At 38.9% G+C, this 23,259-nt stretch overlaps 1 protein-coding gene across 8 annotated transcripts in view; it reads right to left on the reverse strand.

Annotated features, from left to right (window-relative positions):
- Window positions 1-23,259, reverse strand: part of GRIP1 (glutamate receptor interacting protein 1) — a 647,688-nt gene that overhangs the window by 203,099 nt on the left and 421,330 nt on the right. For all 8 annotated transcript variants that reach the window (XM_073651743.1, XM_073651737.1, XM_073651736.1 and 5 more), the window contains exon 3: window positions 9,482-9,617. In XM_073651743.1, the coding sequence (XP_073507844.1) occupies window positions 9,482-9,617 (136 nt within the window). The remainder of the gene's footprint in view (window positions 1-9,481; window positions 9,618-23,259) is intronic.

Here is a 23,259-nt window from a genome sequence, read left to right on the forward strand (position 1 = left end):
TTCTCTCTATGATTTCCCTGTACTGATCATAGAGATGTAACTGTATGGCACAATTCTTTCTATGATGTCCCTGTACTGATTATAGAGATGTAACTGTATGACACAATTCTTTCTATGATGTCCCTGTACTGATCATAGAGATGTAACTGTATGACAATTCTTTCTATGATTTCCCTGTACTGATCACAGAGATGTAACTGTATGGAACAATTCTCTCTATGATTTCCCTGTACTGATCATAGAGATGTAACTGTGTGGTACAATTCTCTCTATGATTTTCCTGTACTGATCACAGAGATGTAACTGTATGGCACAATTCTCTCTATGATTTTCCTGTACTGATCATAGAGATGTAACTGTATGGCACAATTCTTTCTATGATGTCCCTGTACTGATCATAGAGATGTAACTGTGTGGTACAATTCTCTCTATGATTTCCCTGTACTGATCATAGAGATGTAACTGTATGGCACAATTCTTTCTATGATGTCCCTGTACTGATTATAGAGATGTAACTGTATGACACAATTCTTTCTATGATGTCCCTGTACTGATCATAGAGATGTAACTGTATGACAATTCTTTCTATGATTTCCCTGTACTGATCACAGAGATGTAACTGTATGGAACAATTCTCTCTATGATTTCCCTGTACTGATCATAGAGATGTAACTGTATGGCACAATTCTCTCTATGATTTTCCTGTACTGATCATAGAGATGTAACTGTATGGCACAATACTCTCTATGATTTCCCTGTACTGATCATAGAGATGTAACTGTATGGCACAATTCTTTCTATGATGTCCCTGTACTGATTATAGAGATGTAACTGTATGACACAATTCTCTCTATGATTTCCCTGTTTCCCTGTACTGATCATAGAGATGTAACTGTATGGCACAATTCTTTCTATGATGTCCCTGTACTGATTATAGAGATGTAACTGTATGACACAATTCTTTCTATGATGTCCCTGTACTGATCATAGAGATGTAACTGTATGACAATTCTTTCTATGATTTCCCTGTACTGATCACAGAGATGTAACTGTATGGAACAATTCTCTCTATGATTTCCCTGTACTGATCATAGAGATGTAACTGTGTGGTACAATTCTCTCTATGATTTTCCTGTACTGATCACAGAGATGTAACTGTATGGCACAATTCTTTCTATGATGTCCCTGTACTGATTATAGAGATGTAACTGTATGGCACAATTCTTTCTATGATGTCCCTGTACTGATCATAGAGATGTAACTGTGTGGTACAATTCTCTCTATGATTTCCCTGTACTGATCATAGAGATGTAACTGTATGGCACAATTCTCTCTATGATTTTCCTGTACTGATCACAGAGATGTAACTGTATGGCACAATTCTCTCTATGATTTTCCTGTACTGATCATAGAGATGTAACTGTATGGCACAATACTCTCTATGATTTCCCTGTACTGATCATAGAGATGTAACTGTATGGCACAATTCTTTCTATGATGTCCCTGTACTGATTATAGAGATGTAACTGTATGACACAATTCTCTCTATGATTTCCCTGTACTGATCATAGAGATGTAACTGTATGGCACAATTCTTTCTATGATGTCCCTGTACTGATTATAGAGATGTAACTGTATGACACAATTCTCTCTATGATTTCCCTGTACTGATTATAGAGATGTAACTGTATGACACAATTCTTTCTATGATGTCCCTGTACTGATCATAGAGATGTAACTGTATGACAATTCTTTCTATGATTTCCCTGTACTGATCACAGAGATGTAACTGTATGGAACAATTCTCTCTATGATTTCCCTGTACTGATCATAGAGATGTAACTGTGTGGTACAATTCTCTCTATGATTTTCCTGTACTGATCATAGAGATGTAACTGTATGGCACAATTCTCTCTATGATTTTCCTGTACTGATCATAGAGATGTAACTGTATGGCACAATACTCTCTATGATTTCCCTGTACTGATCATAGAGATGTAACTGTATGGCACAATTCTCTCTATGATTTTCCTGTACTGATCACAGAGATGTAACTGTATGGCACAATTCTCTCTATGATTTTCCTGTACTGATCATAGAGATGTAACTGTATGGCACAATACTCTCTATGATTTCCCTGTACTGATCATAGAGATGTAACTGTGTGGTACAATTCTCTCTATGATTTCCCTGTACTGATCATAGAGATGTAACTGTATGGAACAATTCTCTCTATGATTTCCCTGTACTGATCATAGAGATGTAACTGTGTGGTACAATTCTCTCTATGATTTTCCTGTACTGATCACAGAGATGTAACTGTATGGCACAATTCTCTCTATGATTTTCCTGTACTGATCATAGAGATGTAACTGTATGGCACAATTCTTTCTATGATGTCCCTGTACTGATTATAGAGATGTAACTGTATGGCACAATTCTTTCTATGATGTCCCTGTACTGATCATAGAGATGTAACTGTGTGGTACAATTCTCTCTATGATTTCCCTGTACTGATCATAGAGATGTAACTGTATGGCACAATTCTCTCTATGATTTTCCTGTACTGATCACAGAGATGTAACTGTATGGCACAATTCTCTCTATGATTTTCCTGTACTGATCATAGAGATGTAACTGTATGGCACAATACTCTCTATGATTTCCCTGTACTGATCATAGAGATGTAACTGTATGGCACAATTCTTTCTATGATGTCCCTGTACTGATTATAGAGATGTAACTGTATGACACAATTCTCTCTATGATTTCCCTGTACTGATCATAGAGATGTAACTGTATGGCACAATTCTTTCTATGATGTCCCTGTACTGATTATAGAGATGTAACTGTATGACACAATTCTTTCTATGATGTCCCTGTACTGATCATAGAGATGTAACTGTATGACAATTCTTTCTATGATTTCCCTGTACGGATCACAGAGATGTAACTGTATGGAACAATTCTCTCTATGATTTCCCTGTACTGATCATAGAGATGTAACTGTATGGCACAATTCTCTCTATGATTTTCCTGTACTGATCATAGAGATGTAACTGTATGGCACAATACTCTCTATGATTTCCCTGTACTGATCATAGAGATGTAACTGTATGGCACAATTCTTTCTATGATGTCCCTGTACTGATTATAGAGATGTAACTGTATGACACAATTCTCTCTATGATTTCCCTGTACTGATCATAGAGATGTAACTGTATGGCACAATTCTTTCTATGATGTCCCTGTACTGATTATAGAGATGTAACTGTATGACACAATTCTTTCTATGATGTCCCTGTACTGATCATAGAGATGTAACTGTATGACAATTCTTTCTATGATTTCCCTGTACTGATCACAGAGATGTAACTGTGTGGTACAATTCTCTCTATGATTTTCCTGTACTGATCACAGAGATGTAACTGTATGGCACAATTCTCTCTATGATTTTCCTGTACTGATCACAGAGATGTAACTGTATGGCACAATTCTCTCTATGATTTCCCTGTACTGATCATAGAGATGTAACTGTATGGCACAATACTCTCTATGATTTCCCTGTACTGATCATAGAGATGTAACTGTATGGCACAATTCTCTCTATGATTTTCCTGTACTGATCACAGAGATGTAACTGTATGGCACAATTCTCTCTATGATTTTCCTGTACTGATCATAGAGATGTAACTGTATGGCACAATACTCTCTATGATTTCCCTGTACTGATCATAGAGATGTAACTGTGTGGTACAATTCTCTCTATGATTTCCCTGTACTGATCATAGAGATGTAACTGTATGGCACAATTCTCTCTATGATTTTCCTGTACTGATCATAGAGATGTAACTGTATGGCACAATACTCTCTATGATTTCCCTGTACTGATCATAGAGATGTAACTGTATGGCACAATTCTTTCTATGATGTCCCTGTACTGATTATAGAGATGTAACTGTATGACACAATTCTCTCTATGATTTCCCTGTACTGATCATAGAGATGTAACTGTATGGCACAATTCTTTCTATGATGTCCCTGTACTGATTATAGAGATGTAACTGTATGACACAATTCTTTCTATGATGTGCCTGTACTGATCATAGAGATGTAACTGTATGACAATTCTTTCTATGATTTCCCTGTACTGATCACAGAGATGTAACTGTATGGAACAATTCTCTCTATGATTTCCCTGTACTGATCATAGAGATGTAACTGTGTGGTACAATTCTCTCTATGATTTTCCTGTACTGATCACAGAGATGTAACTGTATGGCACAATTCTCTCTATGATTTTCCTGTACTGATCATAGAGATGTAACTGTATGGCACAATTCTTTCTATGATGTCCCTGTACTGATTATAGAGATGTAACTGTATGGCACAATTCTTTCTATGATGTCCCTGTACTGATCATAGAGATGTAACTGTGTGGTACAATTCTCTCTATGATTTCCCTGTACTGATCATAGAGATGTAACTGTATGGCACAATTCTCTCTATGATTTTCCTGTACTGATCACAGAGATGTAACTGTATGGCACAATTCTTTCTATGATGTCCCTGTACTGATTATAGAGATGTAACTGTATGACACAATTCTCTCTATGATTTCCCTGTACTGATCATAGAGATGTAACTGTATGGCACAATTCTTTCTATGATGTCCCTGTACTGATTATAGAGATGTAACTGTATGACACAATTCTTTCTATGATGTCCCTGTACTGATCATAGAGATGTAACTGTATGACAATTCTTTCTATGATTTCCCTGTACTGATCACAGAGATGTAACTGTATGGAACAATTCTCTCTATGATTTCCCTGTACTGATCATAGAGATGTAACTGTATGGCACAATACTCTCTATGATTTCCCTGTACTGATCATAGAGATGTAACTGTATGGCACAATTCTTTCTATGATGTCCCTGTACTGATTATAGAGATGTAACTGTATGACACAATTCTTTCTATGATGTCCCTGTACTGATCATAGAGATGTAACTGTATGGAACAATTCTCTCTATGATTTCCCTGTACTGATCATAGAGATGTAACTGTGTGGTACAATTCTCTCTATGATTTTCCTGTACTGATCACAGAGATGTAACTGTATGGCACAATTCTCTCTATGATTTTCCTGTACTGATCATAGAGATGTAACTGTATGGCACAATTCTTTCTATGATGTCCCTGTACTGATTATAGAGATGTAACTGTATGGCACAATTCTTTCTATGATGTCCCTGTACTGATCATAGAGATGTAACTGTGTGGTACAATTCTCTCTATGATTTCCCTGTACTGATCATAGAGATGTAACTGTATGGCACAATTCTTTCTATGATGTCCCTGTACTGATTATAGAGATGTAACTGTATGACACAATTCTTTCTATGATTTCCCTGTACTGATCATAGAGATGTAACTGTATGGCACAATTCTTTCTATGATGTCCCTGTACTGATTATAGAGATGTAACTGTATGGCACAATTCTTTCTATGATGTCCCTGTACTGATCATAGAGATGTAACTGTGTGGTACAATTCTCTCTATGATTTCCCTGTACTGATCATAGAGATGTAACTGTATGGCACAATTCTCTCTATGATTTTCCTGTACTGATCACAGAGATGTAACTGTATGGCACAATTCTCTCTATGATTTTCCTGTACTGATCATAGAGATGTAACTGTATGGCACAATACTCTCTATGATTTCCCTGTACTGATCATAGAGATGTAACTGTATGGCACAATTCTTTCTATGATGTCCCTGTACTGATTATAGAGATGTAACTCTATGACACAATTCTTTCTATGATGTCCCTGTACTGATCACAGAGATGTAACTGTATGGAACAATTCTCTCTATGATTTTCCTGTACTGATCATAGAGATGTAACTGTATGGCACAATTCTTTCTATGATGTCCCTGTACTGATTATAGAGATGTAACTGTATGACACAATTCTTTCTATGATGTCCCTGTACTGATCATAGAGATGTAACTGTATGACAATTCTTTCTATGATTTCCCTGTACTGATCACAGAGATGTAACTGTATGGAACAATTCTCTCTATGATTTCCCTGTACTGATCATAGAGATGTAACTGTGTGGTACAATTCTCTCTATGATTTTCCTGTACTGATCACAGAGATGTAACTGTATGGAACAATTCTCTCTATGATTTTCCTGTACTGATCATAGAGATGTAACTGTATGGCACAATTCTTTCTATGATGTCCCTGTACTGATTATAGAGATGTAACTGTATGGCACAATTCTTTCTATGATGTCCCTGTACTGATCATAGAGATGTAACTGTGTGGTACAATTCTCTCTATGATTTCCCTGTACTGATCATAGAGATGTAACTGTATGGCACAATTCTCTCTATGATTTTCCTGTACTGATCACAGAGATGTAACTGTATGGCAGAATTCTCTCTATGATTTCCCTGTACTGATCATAGAGATGTAACTGTGTGGTACAATTCTCTCTATGATTTTCCTGCACTGATAATAGAGCTGTAACTGTATGGCACAATTCTTTCTATGATGTCCCTGTACTGATCATAGAGATGTAACTGTATGACAATTCTTTCTATGATTTCCCTGTACTGATCACAGAGATGTAACTGTATGGCACAATACTCTCTATGATTTCCCTGTACTGATCATAGAGATGTAACTGTGTGGTACAATTCTCTCTATGATGTCCCTGTACTGATTATAGAGATGTAACTGTATGGCACAATTCTCAATATGATTTCCCTGTACTAATCATAATTTGGGTAAAACCAAGATTGGGTAAAATCATACAGGAGAGCTCTGTGACCAAAAAGCTATTTAATGGTTACTACTGGATACAAGGATGCTTTAATTCTTGTTTTGTGCACATGTATAGATATATCTATGTATCGGGACACAGAAATGGTAACCAGAATAAGGTTTATATGTCTTTTTATGTAAGTTAATGACAACTAAAAGGAAATGGAAACTGACCACACACCATACATACAGTGGGTCCGGAAAGTATTCAGACTCCTTTAAATTTTTCACTCTTTGTTTCATTGCAGCCATTTGGTAAATTCTAAAAAGTTCATTTTTTTTCTCATTAAAGTACACTCTGCAACCCATCTTGACTGAAAAAAACAGAAATGTAGAAATTTTGGCAAATTTATTAAATAAGAAAAACTGAAATATCACATGGTCATAAGTATTCAGACCCTTTGCTCAGTATTGAGTAGAAGCACCCTTTTGAGCTAGTACAGCCATAAGTCTTCTTGGGAATGATGCAACAAGTTTTTCACACCTGGATTTGGGGATCCTCTGCCATTCTTACTTGCAGATCCTCTCCATTTTCAGGTCTCTCCAGAGATGCTCAATTGGGTTTAGGTCAGGGCTCTGGCTGGACCAGTCAAGAATAGTCACAGAGTTGTTCTGAAGCCACTCCTTTGTTATTTTAGCTGTGTGCTTAGGGTCATTGTCTTGTTGGAAGGTGAACCTTCGGCCAAGTCTGAGGTCCAGAGCACTCTGGAAGAGGTTTTCATCTAGGATATCTCTGTACTTGGCCACATTCATGTTTCCTTCAATTGCAACCAGTTGTCCTGTCCCTGCAGCTGAAAAACACCTCCATAGCATGATGCTGCCACCACCATGTTTCACTGTTGGGATTGTATTGGGCAGGTGATGAGCAGTACCTGGTTTTCTCCACACATACCACTTAGAATTATCACCAAAAAGATCTATCTTCGTCTCATCAGACCAGAGAATCTTATTTCTCATAGTCTGGGAGTCCTTCATATGTTTTTGAGCAAACTCTATGCAGGCTTTCATATGTCTTGCACTGAGGAGAGGCTTCCATCAGGCCACTCTGCTCTAAAGGCCCGACTGGTGGAGGGCTGCAGTGATAGTTGACTTTGTGTTACTTTCTCCCATCTCCATACTGCATCTCTGGAGCTCAGCCACAGTGATCTTGGGGTTCTTCTTTACCTTTCTCACCAAGGCTCTTCTCCCACGATTGCTCAGTTGGTCTGACATGCACTGTGAGCTGTGAGGTCTTATATAGACAGATGTGTGTCTTTCCAAATCAAGTCCTATGAGTTTAATTAAACACAGCTGGACTCCAATGAAGGAGTAGAACCATCTCAAGGAGGATCACAAGGAAATAGACAGCATGTGACTTAAATATGTGTGTCTGAGCAAAGGGTCTGAATACTTATGACCATGTGATATTTCAGTTTTTCCTTTTTTAATAAATTTGCAAACATTTCTACATTTCTGTTTTTTTTTCAGTCAAGATGGGGTGGAGTGTACTTTAATGAGAAAAAAATGAACTTTTTAGAATTTACCAAATGACTGCAATGAAACAAAGAGTGAAAAATTTAAAGGGGTCAGAATACTTTCAGTACCGACTGTACACCAACCCATACACATGTATGCTTGCATGTGTTCTCAATAGACAAAGGCCATTGCCAGACACCTTTGATGGTGGCTTATCTCCCTTAATTGGGTTTTCCCACTAACAAAAGTTCATTTTAATCAATAGATCTTGGAATAATAAGAACTTCCACAATTGAATGTATTTAAATAAAATGTCCCTGATCTCAGATAATCTTATAAATGTTCCCCTGCTGTGTACTGTGTAATGGCTGTGTCTGACCATACAGGAAGATGATCTGATCATACTACAGGAGAGGAAGCAAAAGATTATACAGATATTATAGCAGGGGATCACAGCTGATTATTTCTGTGAGGTAAAACATTTCCCTGTCTGTTTTTAAACAATGTTTTACCTAAAAAAAAAAGAATTATCTGCAATACCGTGCTGTAATGTCTGTACACTCTTCCCCCCTGTCCAGGAGATGTGGTATGATCAGACCATGTTCCTGCACTGTGAGACACAGCCATTACACAGTACACAGCAGGGGAACATTTATAAGATTATCTCAGCACAAGAACATTTTACTTAAACACATTCAATTGTGGAAATTATTATTATTCCAAGATCTATTGATTAAAATGTACTTTTGTTCATGGGAAAACCCCTTTAAGTACACAATGATCACACACGTTGAAATGTAATATGGCCAACCCTTCTTTCCACAGTCATTTGATGTCAGTAGAAAATGTAACTACCATAATACACATTTTTATGGTTGGCTGGTTCCAGTGAAATGTGAATGGTCACCCAAAGATTAATTATGCATATGCAAAGGTTTCCATAAACTGATATACACCCCTAATTCAATGCACTTGATTGTCTTTTAGGAAAACTTCTTGTTTAGCAGGAAACATACACAGTAAAAACACGGTAATAATTATCTGGGTCGGTAAGACATGCTGATACCTCAGTAGTAGCCTCCTACTGTAGAAAGCAATACAGTAAATGAACCATCTGGCTCTGTGCTGCTACCACATTCTGACTTTCTATGTCTTTGGGCTGGAGTGGATATGAGATTACCTAGCAGCGATTCCTCCTTGACGCAGGTTTGATACTCTTGGCTTCCCATCCTTGTCAATTCCACCTGACACTGTAAGCCCTAGTGTGGTGCCTTCTTTCTTCATTAATTCAACGATTGTTGAGCCCTTGAACTCTTCTGTTAAAAGGAAAATGATGGATATCATTAAAGTGGAATCTCGGAAAGGTTTCCACACAACCTGATTTGCATTAATGAAAGATTAAATGAGACAGATGTGGTTTTCTTATTGATAAATGACACAGTCCTATTTTATACCATCCTATGTATCAGGTCTTCTGAAAATGACAATATAGGAAAGGAAAAGCATTTCACAAAAAAAAAAAGAGAGCAGAGTTTCCTACGTTCACACACTAATAAGCAAGACATAATGTCAATGTGAGTGGGTGGGAGACCATGAAGGGTAAACAGTCAGTTTTATGATTACAAGTTACTGAAGGCCTTAATTATGTTGTCTGGCTTTGCTTTCTCTAAATGGAAGATGCTTTATTCCTCTGTTCGGCAGTCATACATCTTTTCCAGCTTCTTCTCTCTCAAGACAGGAGGTCATCTGAGCCAATAAACCTTTGCAGATGCATATTTTGATTATATTATACTCTGGATAGATTAAAACATGGGTGTCCTCTAGTTGGAGCACACATAAAAAGAGTGGTGTGATCCACGGTAGAACGCTCAGCAGCCGTAACCTTCCAGTTCAAACCCAATTATCTTCTACTCAGCATGAGATTAGCTACTTTCCAGACACACACAAGAGTCTTGACTCTATTTATTTGTGTAATATCTCGGTAATAAACACTACTTTATAATGCAGAAAAATGTATGTGAAATAATGGCTTTTGTTAGAAAAATCAATGTCACAGTAACATAAATAAATAATATTTATTTAAATAAATAATAATAACCAGTAACCTCCAATAAAAGCAAACTGTGCAATAAAAAGAATATAACTGACTAGTGCAAGAAGCCAAGACAACCTAGCGCCATGTATCCGGCATTGATTTTACTTTGTAAAATAACGACCTATTGTTCTGTAACATGTTGTAAACTAATCATTGGCTCATGAACAGGACACTAGTCTAAAGCAAATTCTCCATTACATCTTGTATAAATAATAGCAATCAGAAATCTATAAACTATGACATGTATCTATACGAAACAGTAAAGTCAGAAGAAGCACTAATGATCGGCTACCCGTATGAAACAGAGAATAAGCTATTACCCCAACCTCAGTCCTCGAGCCCCATCAACTAATCAGGTTTTCAGGATTTCCATAGTACTGCATAGGCGATACCTGTGCAATACTAAGGAAATCCTGAAAATATAATTAGTTGGTGGGCCTTGAGAACTGGACTTGGGTAACACTATAGGTACTGTCTGTAGGTACATGTCAAATGTAACAATGTTGTTACTTGTTTGTGGGTCTTTCTGCCTTAAGTTTTATCTTAAACATGTGAAATGCAAGCTGGAAGGGGTTGAGATCTGCGATTAACTCGGCCATTGCAAAATATTCCATTTCTTTGCCTTAAAAACTACTGAGTTGCTTTCGCAGTATGTTTTGGGTCATTTTCCATCTATACTGTGAAGTGCCGCCCAATCAACCTTGCTGCATTTGGTTGAATCTGAGCAGAAAGTTTAGCCCAGTACACTTCAGAATTCATCCGGCTGCTTCTGTCTTCATTAACATCATCAATAAACACAAGTGACCCAGTGTCATTGAAAGCCATGCATGCCCATGCCATCACACTGCCTCCACCATGTTTTACAGAGGATGTGGTGTGCTTTGGATCATGAGCAGTTCCAAGCCTTCTCCATGCTTTCTTCTTCCTATCATTCTGGTACAGGTTGATCTTAGTTTCAAATGTACAAACATATCTTTTCCAGAACTGGAAAAGATGTCTTTTTGGCAATGTCTGATTTATGGTTTGCACCTTGTGGTGAAACCTTTGTATTTGCTCTCAAGTCTTTATGGTAGGCCATGGCCCCACTATCAGTATTCGGTCAGTATTTTTTCTCAGGAGTGGGAGCCAAAACCAGGTGAGGAACAATCAAAGAAAAGGTATAATAGAAACAAGTCACCAATTCTGCATTTATCACCCACTCCTGGTTTTGGCTCCCACTCCTGAGAAAAAATACTGACCGAATACTGATAGTGGGGCCGTAGACTTAGATACTGAACACCTACTTCTTGGAGAGTGTTATTCACTTGGGAAATGCTGTGAAGGGGTTTTTCTTCACCATGGAAAGAATTCTGCTATCATTCACCACTGTTGTCTTCGCTGTAACTGTACTAACTTTCCATGCAAACTGTCTGGTCCTCCACACACCCAACATCATCTGAGGAGAGTTTGGAGGCTCCACCAAGCACATTGGATGGTTGGCTGGTATTTAGGGTTGGGACTAATTTGAAGGGATGCTGTCAGTTCATTCATGCTTTCCGAACCATGGCCATTAGGAATTGGAGACCTTCTCCATTATCGTTTTAAAAGCCATCCGGGACAATGCATCTATGATAACTAGTCCAAGAGGCCAGTGCCCAACAGTTTTCCTCCATCTCTTCCCTTGGTTTCTCTATACACAGACACGTATTAGTCAAGAGGTCAGAATAGGGTACAGCCTCTGGGGACATGCCCCTTTGACTAGTCGCATCGTCTTGTCCCACTTCCCCCTCCCAGGACTTAAAAGTGTAATTATCTGAAATGCCACAATGTTTCAGAGTAAAACATATACAGCTGCAGTAATGGAGCCGGACTCTGATTCATGCAACCCAAACGATGGGCACCATGACTCTGATGCCTGCCTCATTATCACAGTTGTGTATGTTTTAGGCTATGTGCCCACGTAGCAATCTTGTAGCATTTTTTTTTTTTTTTTTGCACTTTTGTTTCCCCCTTCCTTCTTCCAAGAGACACAACTTTCTCTTTTTCCTTTAACATAGGCATATATAGCCATGTGAGGGCTTGTTTTACGATATCTTCTTATTGCATTCTTTTATAAGGTGCAGCGACTGAAAAAAAAAACAAAAAGCAAATTCTGGAGGTACAATTTTTTTTACTATTTCCCACAATTACCATACGAGTTAGTTAATATTTTATTTTGATAGATCGGACGAATGCGCCAATACAAAATATGTCTAAAATTTTACTTTATTTTTAAATTACGAAAAGCCTATAATTTAAACTTTTTTTTCATTATCTGACTATTTTTTAATCCCGTGGAAGACTTTATCCAGTGATCAATCTTTTGATCGCTTGTTCTATATACTGTAGCAATGCAATGAAGATGATTGCTAGCTTGGTAATCCTTGGTACCTGAGTTTCATAGGAGACAAAGTGGTGAGATTTTGCAGCAGGGAAGGGAGAATTGGCATCCAAAATGGCACACCCCATCGATCATGGCACTTAAATAGCCCTGTCACTTTGTGACAATTTAAGTGTTTAAACAAAAGCGATCAGAACTAGCTCTGGTCGCTGCTGTTAGAGGCAGATGATTGCACATTAACGCAGCAAGTACTTTCGGCTTGTGGATCAGAATTAGAAGTCTTAGGACACGGCTCCACTATCAGCATTTGGTCAGTATTTTTTCTCAGGAGTGGGAGCCAAAACCAGGAGTGGGTGATAAATGCAGAATTGGTGACTTGTTTCTATTATACCTTTTAACTGATTGTTCCTCACATGGTTTTGGCTCCCACTCCTGAGAAAAAATACTGACCGAATACTGACCAAATACTGATAGTGGGGCCGTGGCCTTATACTCACACTCCAGCATCTTCACCTTTAAATCGGCGCCTCTCCACTCCCTCGGCGCCATGTGACTGCAACTTCTGAATGTCTGGAAGTGAGAAGTTACGTCACATGCTCTACAATGTAAGTATATGACAGCCAGAAAAAAGCGCTCATAGACTTGCATTGAAAAGTGATCTCTGGCTGCCCAGCAAACACTGAAGCGATCTGGCAGGTCACAAACTGCTGGAGACCGACTGGAGCGGCGGTGATAGGAGGTAAAGATAGTGGCAGGTGAGTATAAGAGTAGGGTCGGTCAGGGACCTTAGATTAGAAGCACCACTCCAGTGGTAAAATATAAAAAAAAACGCTGAAGTGTAGCTGTAAAAATTTACTACACTATTTCATTTCAAGGCTTATAAAAATCTCACAGTTATATCTCTATTATCATAAGCATTGCTGTCTGGCTAAGTCACCTGCAACACTTTTATTTTGGTGCAATGCTCAGAGGTGCTGCAGCATTTATTTCTGCCAACTAAATTTCTCATATAGCCATGCAGATTGTGCAAGATTCAGCACCCGCCAAGGCTTCACATTGCCTCTGGCACTAGGCTCTTAGAAAGGGTTAATGTTCTATAGATCCTTCCTGCAGTAATAAATATATGTATGCATAATTTACACCTTACCTTTTAGAATGAAATCTCGCAGAGATGTGAGGTTTGTATACAATGGTAATCTATTCCTATAGAATTGCCATTCAATTGCAATTCAATGATTATACAGCAAGCTGGAATCACACACCATTCATCTTACTTTGCTTCCCAACTAGACGTTTCCTCTGGAATTAAGTGCGATCCCGCTGTTACTAAAACCTTTCAGAACCTAAAATCACACTTCTTAGAGATCTCTCATTTGGTCTGCAGACATGCTACACATATAAATATAGATTGTATTGTTAGGATGCTGAAACTTTATTTCATAGGAAAAATGTATCGCTTGGGAGTAGTCTTATAGGTATATGGACAATCAAGGATATTTCTCGCCATTACATGACTTGTATCTTGCATTTATCAGTAGTTTCCCTTGTGCATGCTCCACATATAGCTTTCAGTTGTCTCTGAGCTGGAGGGGGGAGACTACTTGCTATTATATCACCCACACATAGTGCGCACAGGCAGGAGAGATACCTGCTCCTGGTCTCTATGTACCTTACCCTCAGAAGCAGCATGGTGGACATTACACAGCACTTCTGAGAAGTATAGCTATGAATCCAGCTGAGCCTAAGATAAAACACTTAATAGTACTAGAAGCAGTAAATAGCTACTGCAGCAACATTTGTGTGTCTCTATGCATCTCTCTCTGTTCCTCCCTGCTCCTCCCAACCCTATAGATTTATACGTTTCATTTGGCAGCTATAATCTGATTTCTCAGCGAGCTGGCAATCCATCTTGGTTTTGCCAGAACTGAGTTTTAGAAGTTTTTCAGAGTGAAGAGTACTTGAGGCAAGTGGAAGCAAAAGAAGTGGCTCATAAATGGAGAAAAATGTAAATCTGTCTAATAAGATACACAGGGGATATAAATATGTGCATGTAGGCCTAACATTTTCCACAATATGGTCACGGATGTTTCAACAAACTGTGCATGAATCAAAAGTACTGCACTCAAAAATGCAACGAAACAAAATGCAAGTCAACTAATTTACCAAACAGGTGCAGAAAAATTCACCTCTTTGTGGTAACATATCCTTAATGTCACACATAATCTGTACAAATTCATTGAGAAAATAAAGTAAATTATTTTGACGAGGAAAATAAAAAAAAAAAAAAACTAAAATAAATGTGATTGCATAAGTTTGATCATCTTCTTATAACTGGGGATGTTTTTGTGTTCAGAATTAGTGATGAGCGAGTATGTTTTGTTAATCTTTTCGCTGAGTATGCTCGGACGAGCACCGAGTATTTATAGCTGCTCGGTGATATGTTTAAATCGATCACGTGTGCATGATTTGCGACGGTTTGACAGTTTTATTACATGTGAGGAATGTGTAAGAAGCAGACATTCCTCACATGTATTAAACCTGTCAAACCGTCGCAAATCACGCACACGGGGATCGATTTAAACATATCACCGAGCAGCTGTAAATACTCGGTGCTCGTCGAGTATACTTGGCGAAAGGGTTAACAAAACATACTCGCTCATCACTATTCAGAATCAGTAAATCACATTTAAACTTGTTAATCAGAATCCCTAAAAATTATGGCAGCTTTGTATTGCCTTCTATTTAACTCAATATAAAGTTTAGCTGTTCTAATAGGATTTTCCTGACATGTACTTAGTTGCATTTTCTTCAACAAAAGCCATGGTCCGTAAACAGCTTACAACACAGCAAATGGATCTCATTGCTGAAAGTAAACAATCAGGAGAAGGGTAAAAAAAATCCAAGCCATTAGATATACCATGGAACACTGAGGACGGTCATCAAGAAGTGGCTTAAATTTTGTACAACAGTGATGTTACCAAGAACTGTACGTCCCTCAAAAATATTTGAAAAGACAGGAAGAAAATTGGTTAGAGAGGCTGCTAAATGGCCTACAGCAACATTAAAGGGGCTGCAGGAACTTCTGGAAAGCACTTGTGTACTGCATGTGACAACAATTTCCTGCATTCTTTATATATCTAAGGGGTAGGGTGGCAAAGTGGAAGCCAATTCTTACAAACAAAAACATCCTAGCCCAGCTATGTTTTAACGACCTATAAAAAGTCTGCCAAAAGCACATAGGAAAATGGTCTGATGAAATTAAGGCTGAACATTTTGGCCATAATTCCAAAAATTGTGTTCGGCGCAAAGCCAATACTGCGCATCACCAAAATAACACCATAGCCATAGTCAGGGCTGCCACTAGGAATTTCGGGGACCCATACTGGTAACATTTTGGGGCCCCCTTGAGACTCCACCCAGGCTCCACCCCCAACTCCACAGCCACAAATAGCCACCTCACAGGGCCAGACAAAGCCCCCTCACAGGGCCAGACATAGCCCCTCATAGGGCCAGAAACGCCCTAGCAGCCTTCCCCAGTTCTCATACACTGCCTGCTGCTGCCGCTGTGTCCTCCTCACTGACACACACACAGACACTGACACACACACAGACACTAACACTGACACAGGCAGACACTGACACAGGCAGACACTGACACAGGCAGACACTGACACAGGCAGACACTGACACAGGCAGACACTGACACAGGCAGACACTGACACAGGCAGACACTGACACAGGCAGACACTGACACAGGCAGACACTGACACAGGCAGACACTGACACACAGTCTGCCAACCTCCTCCTTCTGCCACCGTCGCTGACGTTGCTGAAGTCTGCCTGTCCCGGGTAAAATCAAAGTTTTGGAATGGCCCAGTCAGAGCCCAGACCTGAATCCAATTGAAAATCTGTGGGTGACCTGAACTGGGATGTATAGAGGAGATGCTCTTGCAATCGGACAGATTTGGAGCTACTGATTGGACGAATGGGCAAAGATTGCCTATTCTAGATATGCTATGGTGACTGCTACCCAAAAAGACTGTTGAAGTAACCTATGAATTTATGACATCATTCAAAGTATTAGCTTAAAGGTGTGCATATTTATGCAACCATATTGTTTTAGCTCTTTATTTTTATTTTTCCACGAAAAGATTTCAGTTTCTTTTTCAATTACCGTAATTTATGGGTGACATTAAAGGTAGAAAAAGTTCTAAAAGACTTCTTCTTGGTATGATTTTTTTCCATGACAAAAAACTGTCACTTTAACAGGGGTGTGTAGACTTTTTCTATCCAATGTGCTACAAAGTTTCCACGTTTTTACTATTGAATTATTCAAAATTTGTTGAAACATCAGCGACCATGCTATAAAAAAATGTTAGGCTTACATCCTCCACTGGGGCTGGCCCTGTATAATTAATGTCCATGACTGCATACTACTTGTGGTTTATGGAGAGTAAATATAAAGATATTTTATTTTATTAAAAACAAGTAGGAAAGAAGCTAAGTAATACATTTAGCTACCCCAGTTATGGCTGTATAACTTCCCATAGTTTATCTGCCAATCAATGCTTAGTGTCAAAGTACAGAGGGCGAAAAATGCAAATCAGTAGATTCCCCTCTAGAAACCAATTGTCTGTTTCACTAATCAATCTCCCTCCTTGGTCCCTGAAGAAAAATGCATGCATAATGAACCAAAAGTCAAAGAAGACAGAAGATGGATGCTTTCATTTGCATGAGCTAACTTGTTATTTAACCTAGATGACGGTATGAAAGGAAGCTATACCTGGAAACATTTATTATGCACAATAATAAGAAAACATTTATTTCATACCAATTTGAGCTTTTAATTAAGTGTCTAAATTTCTAGGGAAATACATAGACATTTATATAAAAGTCAACCATGCCACCCCAGGAGCAATAAGTGTTCCCACAGACATCCATGAGAATATAGTTAGAAGATCCGGCCAAGGACCATAGCCGGAGACCAGACTAGACCAGGGATGACCCCATCTGACTTCTCCAAGAGAACCTCCAGATTATAAACAGGTTTCTTCCATAGAGGGAGAGACCCATCAATCAATTGGAGCAGCACTCGGATAAGTCGGATGGGGTGTAGGACTAGTTTAGTCTCTGGCTATGATTCCCGACTTTTTCCTCTAAGGGTATGTGCACACGATGCAGAAATGCTCAGGATTTTTTCCTGAGTGTTTCTGCATCTCTCTGGCAGGAAAAAAAGCATGCGGATTGTACATGCGGTTTCCTGCCAGGGACATGCGGATGTGAAGCGTTCTTCACTTTCATTTCCGCATGCGGGTTGACAAGCGCTTCCCAAGCGATTTTAGCATCACTTGGAAAGTGCTTGTCAACTTCACACTATATAAATCCATGCAACCGGCATGGATTTATATAGTGTGTGAATGTCAAAAAATAAAAAATAAATATATACTTTACCCTCTGATGGCCCCCGGTGTCCTGCTTCGTTTGGTCCCGGCTGCCGGCAGTGAAGACTTTAGGACCTTCCGACGTCAGCGTCACGTGACCCGTCACATGACTCTGACATCAGCGAAGGTCCTTCTTCATTCAACCCCGAAGTGCCGGGAACCAAGCAGGAGCGCTGCGCGGGCCGTCAGAAGGTGAGAATATATATATTTTTTATTTTATTCTTTTTTTTTTTAATGGTACCTGGGTCTGGATGAGACTCTCCTCTCCTCCACACCCGGGGCCCATCCGCACATTAGACCGCATGAAAAGCGCATCAACATATACAGTGATGCGGATTCCATGCAGTCTAATGCAAGTCAATGGTGGCAAAAGAGCAGCGTTTCCGCAAAATTAATTGACATGCTGCGGATTTTTGACCGCAGCGTTTACGCTGCGGAAAAATCAGCATCATAGGCACAGCACATGCGGATTTCAATTGGGGAACATTGCTGCCCTTCTACCATGCGTTTTTAATGCGTTTCCGCAACTGCAAAAACGCAGCGGAAACGCATTAAATACGCATCGTGTGAACTCTATTATAGTTTCTCTGAAATGCTTCGATTGTGTCGACAGGCTCGGATTCATGTTGCCTGTGGTTTTGGTAGTGTGAATCAAGTGACAGGTTCCCTTTAAGGAAAAAGCATGTAATAATGTCAGTCATTATGTTTTGAAGTTTCTAAATTTCTAAGGACCGAAAATCCCAAAAAGAATGTAAGAAAGTTGATCCTTTAGTGGTTGGCCTTGCAGTACTTATCTTCTAGATAATTCCCAAAGCAAATTAAAGTTTCATTACTACACAGTGCAACGAGTCAACCTTTCCCCTCTGTTATCAAGCACAACATTTAGACCAAATTTACTGCCAGGGTTGCAAACTTTCCAATATTTTAAGACATTTCTGTGATTGTTCTTACAAATATTCAAGAAGGAAACCTTAAGAAGTAAATACGTTAATTTGCCTGGATTAGAAATTCCCTCTATATGGGAGGCTGTATGCAATCAGTGTATAAGCCACTGCTGAGAAAAGGATAGGAAAATAGGTCATATTCCACACTTCCATGCACATGCTTATGTGCTGATCGCAATCTCTTGGGGCAACATGCTACAAGCCCACTCTGCTACACTGCCTTTATATAACTCACTCTTAAGACAGATGGAATATTGTCATTGAAAGGAAAAAGAAAACATGGCACATGTTTAATACCACTGGTGCCCATAAAAGTAATGCCCCCTTCCCCATAAAGGTTTGCATTTTTTAGGATTAATAAATACTTTCATAAACTGAAATATCACAATGCAATTTCCTTAAAGATTCCAAGGATTTTATTCTACACCAGAAACAAAACAGACCAATATAACTACACAATCTATACAATCTGAGGATTCCTTAATTCTGCTAATATTTCAATTGTGATCCCTAGTCTGAATTCGATTTCATTACAGGAAGCAAAGTTACATTGGTGCTTCTATAGAGGACATGCTGCCAACAATGTGGAACAGAAAATGTTAGAATAAATATTCACAAAATCGAAATCGTGTCACAGATAGATCTGAGATTTCTGAACTATTTTCCAAGTCCCCAAAGTTTTAAATTTTAACGTTACAATTTTTTCCAGCGAACGAAAAATGTTACTTTTCATGTGAACACAATGTGACAGTGCTGGCAAAAATACCAATAGCTTAACTGTTATGTTAAACAGATTGAAAAAAAACAAACAAACAAAAAAAAACCTTAGTCTTTTTCTCATGTTACCATCTATAAAACAAAATCTTGAAATTATGCAGTTTTCACATTGGCCATTGAGCCCTAGTAGTATGCTGATACAGTTAGGTCCATATATATTTGGACAGAGACAACATTTTTCTAATTTTGGTTCTAAACATTACCACAATGAATTTTAAACAAAACAATTCAGATGCTGTTGAAGTTCAGACTTTCAGCTTTCATTTGAGGGTATCCACATTAAAATTGGATGAAGGGTTTAGGAGTTTCAGCTCCTTAACATGTGCCACCCTGTTTTTAAAGGGACCAAAAGTAATTGGACAATTGACTCCAAGGCTATTTCATGGACAGGTGTGGGCAATCCCTTCATTATGTCATTCTCAATTAAGCAGATAAAAGGCCTGGAGTTGATTTGAGGTATGGTGCTTGCATTTGGAAGGTTTTGCCGTGAAGTAAACATGCGGTCAAAGGAGCTCTCCATGCAGGTGAAACAAGCCATCCTTAAGCTGCAAAAACAGAAAAAACCCATCCGAGAAATTGCTACAATATTAGGAGTGGCAAAATCTACAGTTTGGTACATCCCAAGAAAGAAAGCAAGCACTGGTGAACTCATCAATGCAAAAAGACCTGGGCGCCCACGGAAGACAACAGTGGTGGTTGATCGCAGAATAATCTCCATGGTGAAGAGAAACCCCTTCACAACAGCCAACCAAGTGAACAACACTCTCCAGGAGGTAGGCGTATCAATATCCAAATCTACCATAAAGAGAAGACTGCATGAAAGTAAATACAGAGGGTTCACTGCACGCTGCAAGCCACTCACAAGCATCAAGAATAAAAAGGCTAGACTGGACTTTGCTAAAAAACATCTAAAAAAGCCAGCACAGTTCTGGAAGAACATTCTTTGGACAGATGAAACCAAGATCAACCTCTACCAGAATGATGGAAAGAGAAAAGTATGGCCAAGGCGTGGTACAGCTCATGATCCAAAGCATACCACATCATCTGTAAAACACGGCGGAGGCAGTGTGATGGCTTGGGCATGCATGGCTGCCAGTGGCACTGGGTCACTAGTGTTTATTGATGATGTGACACAGAACAGAAGCAGCCGAATGAATTCTGATGTATTCAGAGCCATACTGTGTGCTCAGATCCAGCCAAATGCAGCCAAACTGATTGGTCGTCGTCTCATACTACAGATGGACAATGACCCAAAACATAAAGCCAAAGCAACCCAGGAGTTTATTAAAGCAAAGAAGTGGAATATTCTTGAATGGCCAAGTCAGTCATCTGATCTCAACCCAATTGAGCATGCATTTCACTTGTTAAAGACTAAACTTCAGACAGAAAGGCCCACAAACAAACAGCAACTGAAAACCACCGCAGTGAAGGCCTGGCAGAGCATCAAAAAGGAGGAAACACAGCGTCTGGTGATGTCCATGAGTTCAAGACTTCAGGCAGTCATTGCCAACAAAGTGTTTTCAACCAAGTACTAGAAATGAACATTTTATTTACAATTATTTAATCTGTCCAATTACTTTTGGTCCCTTTAAAAACAGGGTGGCACATGTTAAGGAGCTGAAACTCTGAAACCCTTCATCCAATTTTAATGTGGATACCCTCAAATGAAAGCTGAAAGTCTGAACTTCAACTGCATCTGAATTGTTTTGTTTAAAATTCATTGTGGTAATGTCTAGAACCAAAATTAGAAAAATGTTGTCTCTGTCCAAATATATATGGACCTAACTGTACATCCTGTAACTTTTCAGCTTGTGCTGTGCACATGAAAATGAATCAGTAGATTCTCCTTATCACCACAATGAAAGTTAACATCTCATTTAAAACTGGAGGCAGCTAACAGGAACACACAATGGACAATAGGCAGTTAGTAAACTTGGTGCATCGCCATGTCAGTAATCCGTGACCGCTGGACTGAAGTCCTGAGAACCACCTCTTACTTGACTGCATCTACGGCTCTTCTTTTGATTAACCAGACTGGTGCAACGTTACATGTGCATCAAGCTACAACAATGACATTGTGCCAGGCCAGCTAATCAAAGGAAGAGCCATGGCTGCCATCAGACAAGAGGTAGTTCTTAAAGAAGCACTCCCAACAAAGTTTTCATTTGTTTGGTAGAAGGGCAAAATGAGCAATTGTAAGTACACAGTGCCATATAATAAGATGGCTGCAATATATTAAGAGGATACAAATTTTGATGGGAGTGCTCCTTTAAGGCTCCCATCCGGTGGCTACAAATAATGAGGTATCTAATGGACCAGGTCCTGTGAATGGATTCACACCAACTGTACTAGTAGAGGAAGCTTGCGACCTTCCCTTCCCGTAAATGTAAAAGGGCATGCCTAGTTGAAGATGTTTCCTTGACATCACAACTACTCTACTACAGGGAATCACTGATGGTCAGTGGTCTCTAACATCAAGTTGTCTGTAGCCAAATTTTTAAAAAACTGGCCTTTTCTGTTCCCAGAACTTACTAGCCTACCAAAACCTAAAATTTCCATTTCAGTATTCAATGTGCCATAGCTGCTTTGTTTTGGGAAAATGATAAAAGTTGCATCCTAAAATTGCTAAGAGTAATTGCTCCGAGACATAGAAATTACGTTGCTACTATAGAAAATTGTGAACGCGCTACAAAATGTACACGTGAAATATTTCACAATTTTCTATAGTAGCAACGTAGCTTCTATGTCTCAGAGCAATTACTCTTAGCAATTTAGGATGCAACTTTGATAGTTTTTCCATAGTTTGAATTTTTTAGTTGGATCCCGTTCACACTGATTTGGATTTGCTGGTCATTTTAGCTATTTGCATTGTTTTGGGGTTATATTTAATGTCCTCTCCTTCACTTCCTATATTAAATCATTTGTAAATTCATGTTACCCGCACCTTAAAAATAACTCCAGAATTTGCGCTTTCCTCACTGTGAAAGCAGTAAAAAGTCTAATTGCTGCTCTGATTAGGTCTTTCTTCGAATAACTGAAAATAACTACTGATTAGCATACTCTTTCCCCTCACCAAAATTTCCATTTTTCTCTCAATTCTGAAAACAGCAGGCAGACTCATAGTGTGATCGCTTTACCACTGCCTCTGCCCAGAGCCAGTCACTGCCCAATTCCTTTAGAATTCAATTCAAAATTAAAGCTCTCAACACTGATCACATTTCCTAATTCGACGCCTTTCCTTTTAACCTCCTGTCCTACATTATTTCTACAAACAATAGCTGGACCACAGTACTAATTACACACATTTATAAGAAGTTATACTACTCAGTTCAGTTTCATAAG

Source organism: Phyllobates terribilis, unplaced genomic scaffold (genome assembly GCF_046119375.1).
Source record: "Phyllobates terribilis strain yellow unplaced genomic scaffold, ASM4611937v1 Scaffold_11__3_contigs__length_659146591, whole genome shotgun sequence".
Taxonomy (NCBI): Eukaryota; Metazoa; Chordata; class Amphibia; order Anura; family Dendrobatidae; genus Phyllobates; species Phyllobates terribilis.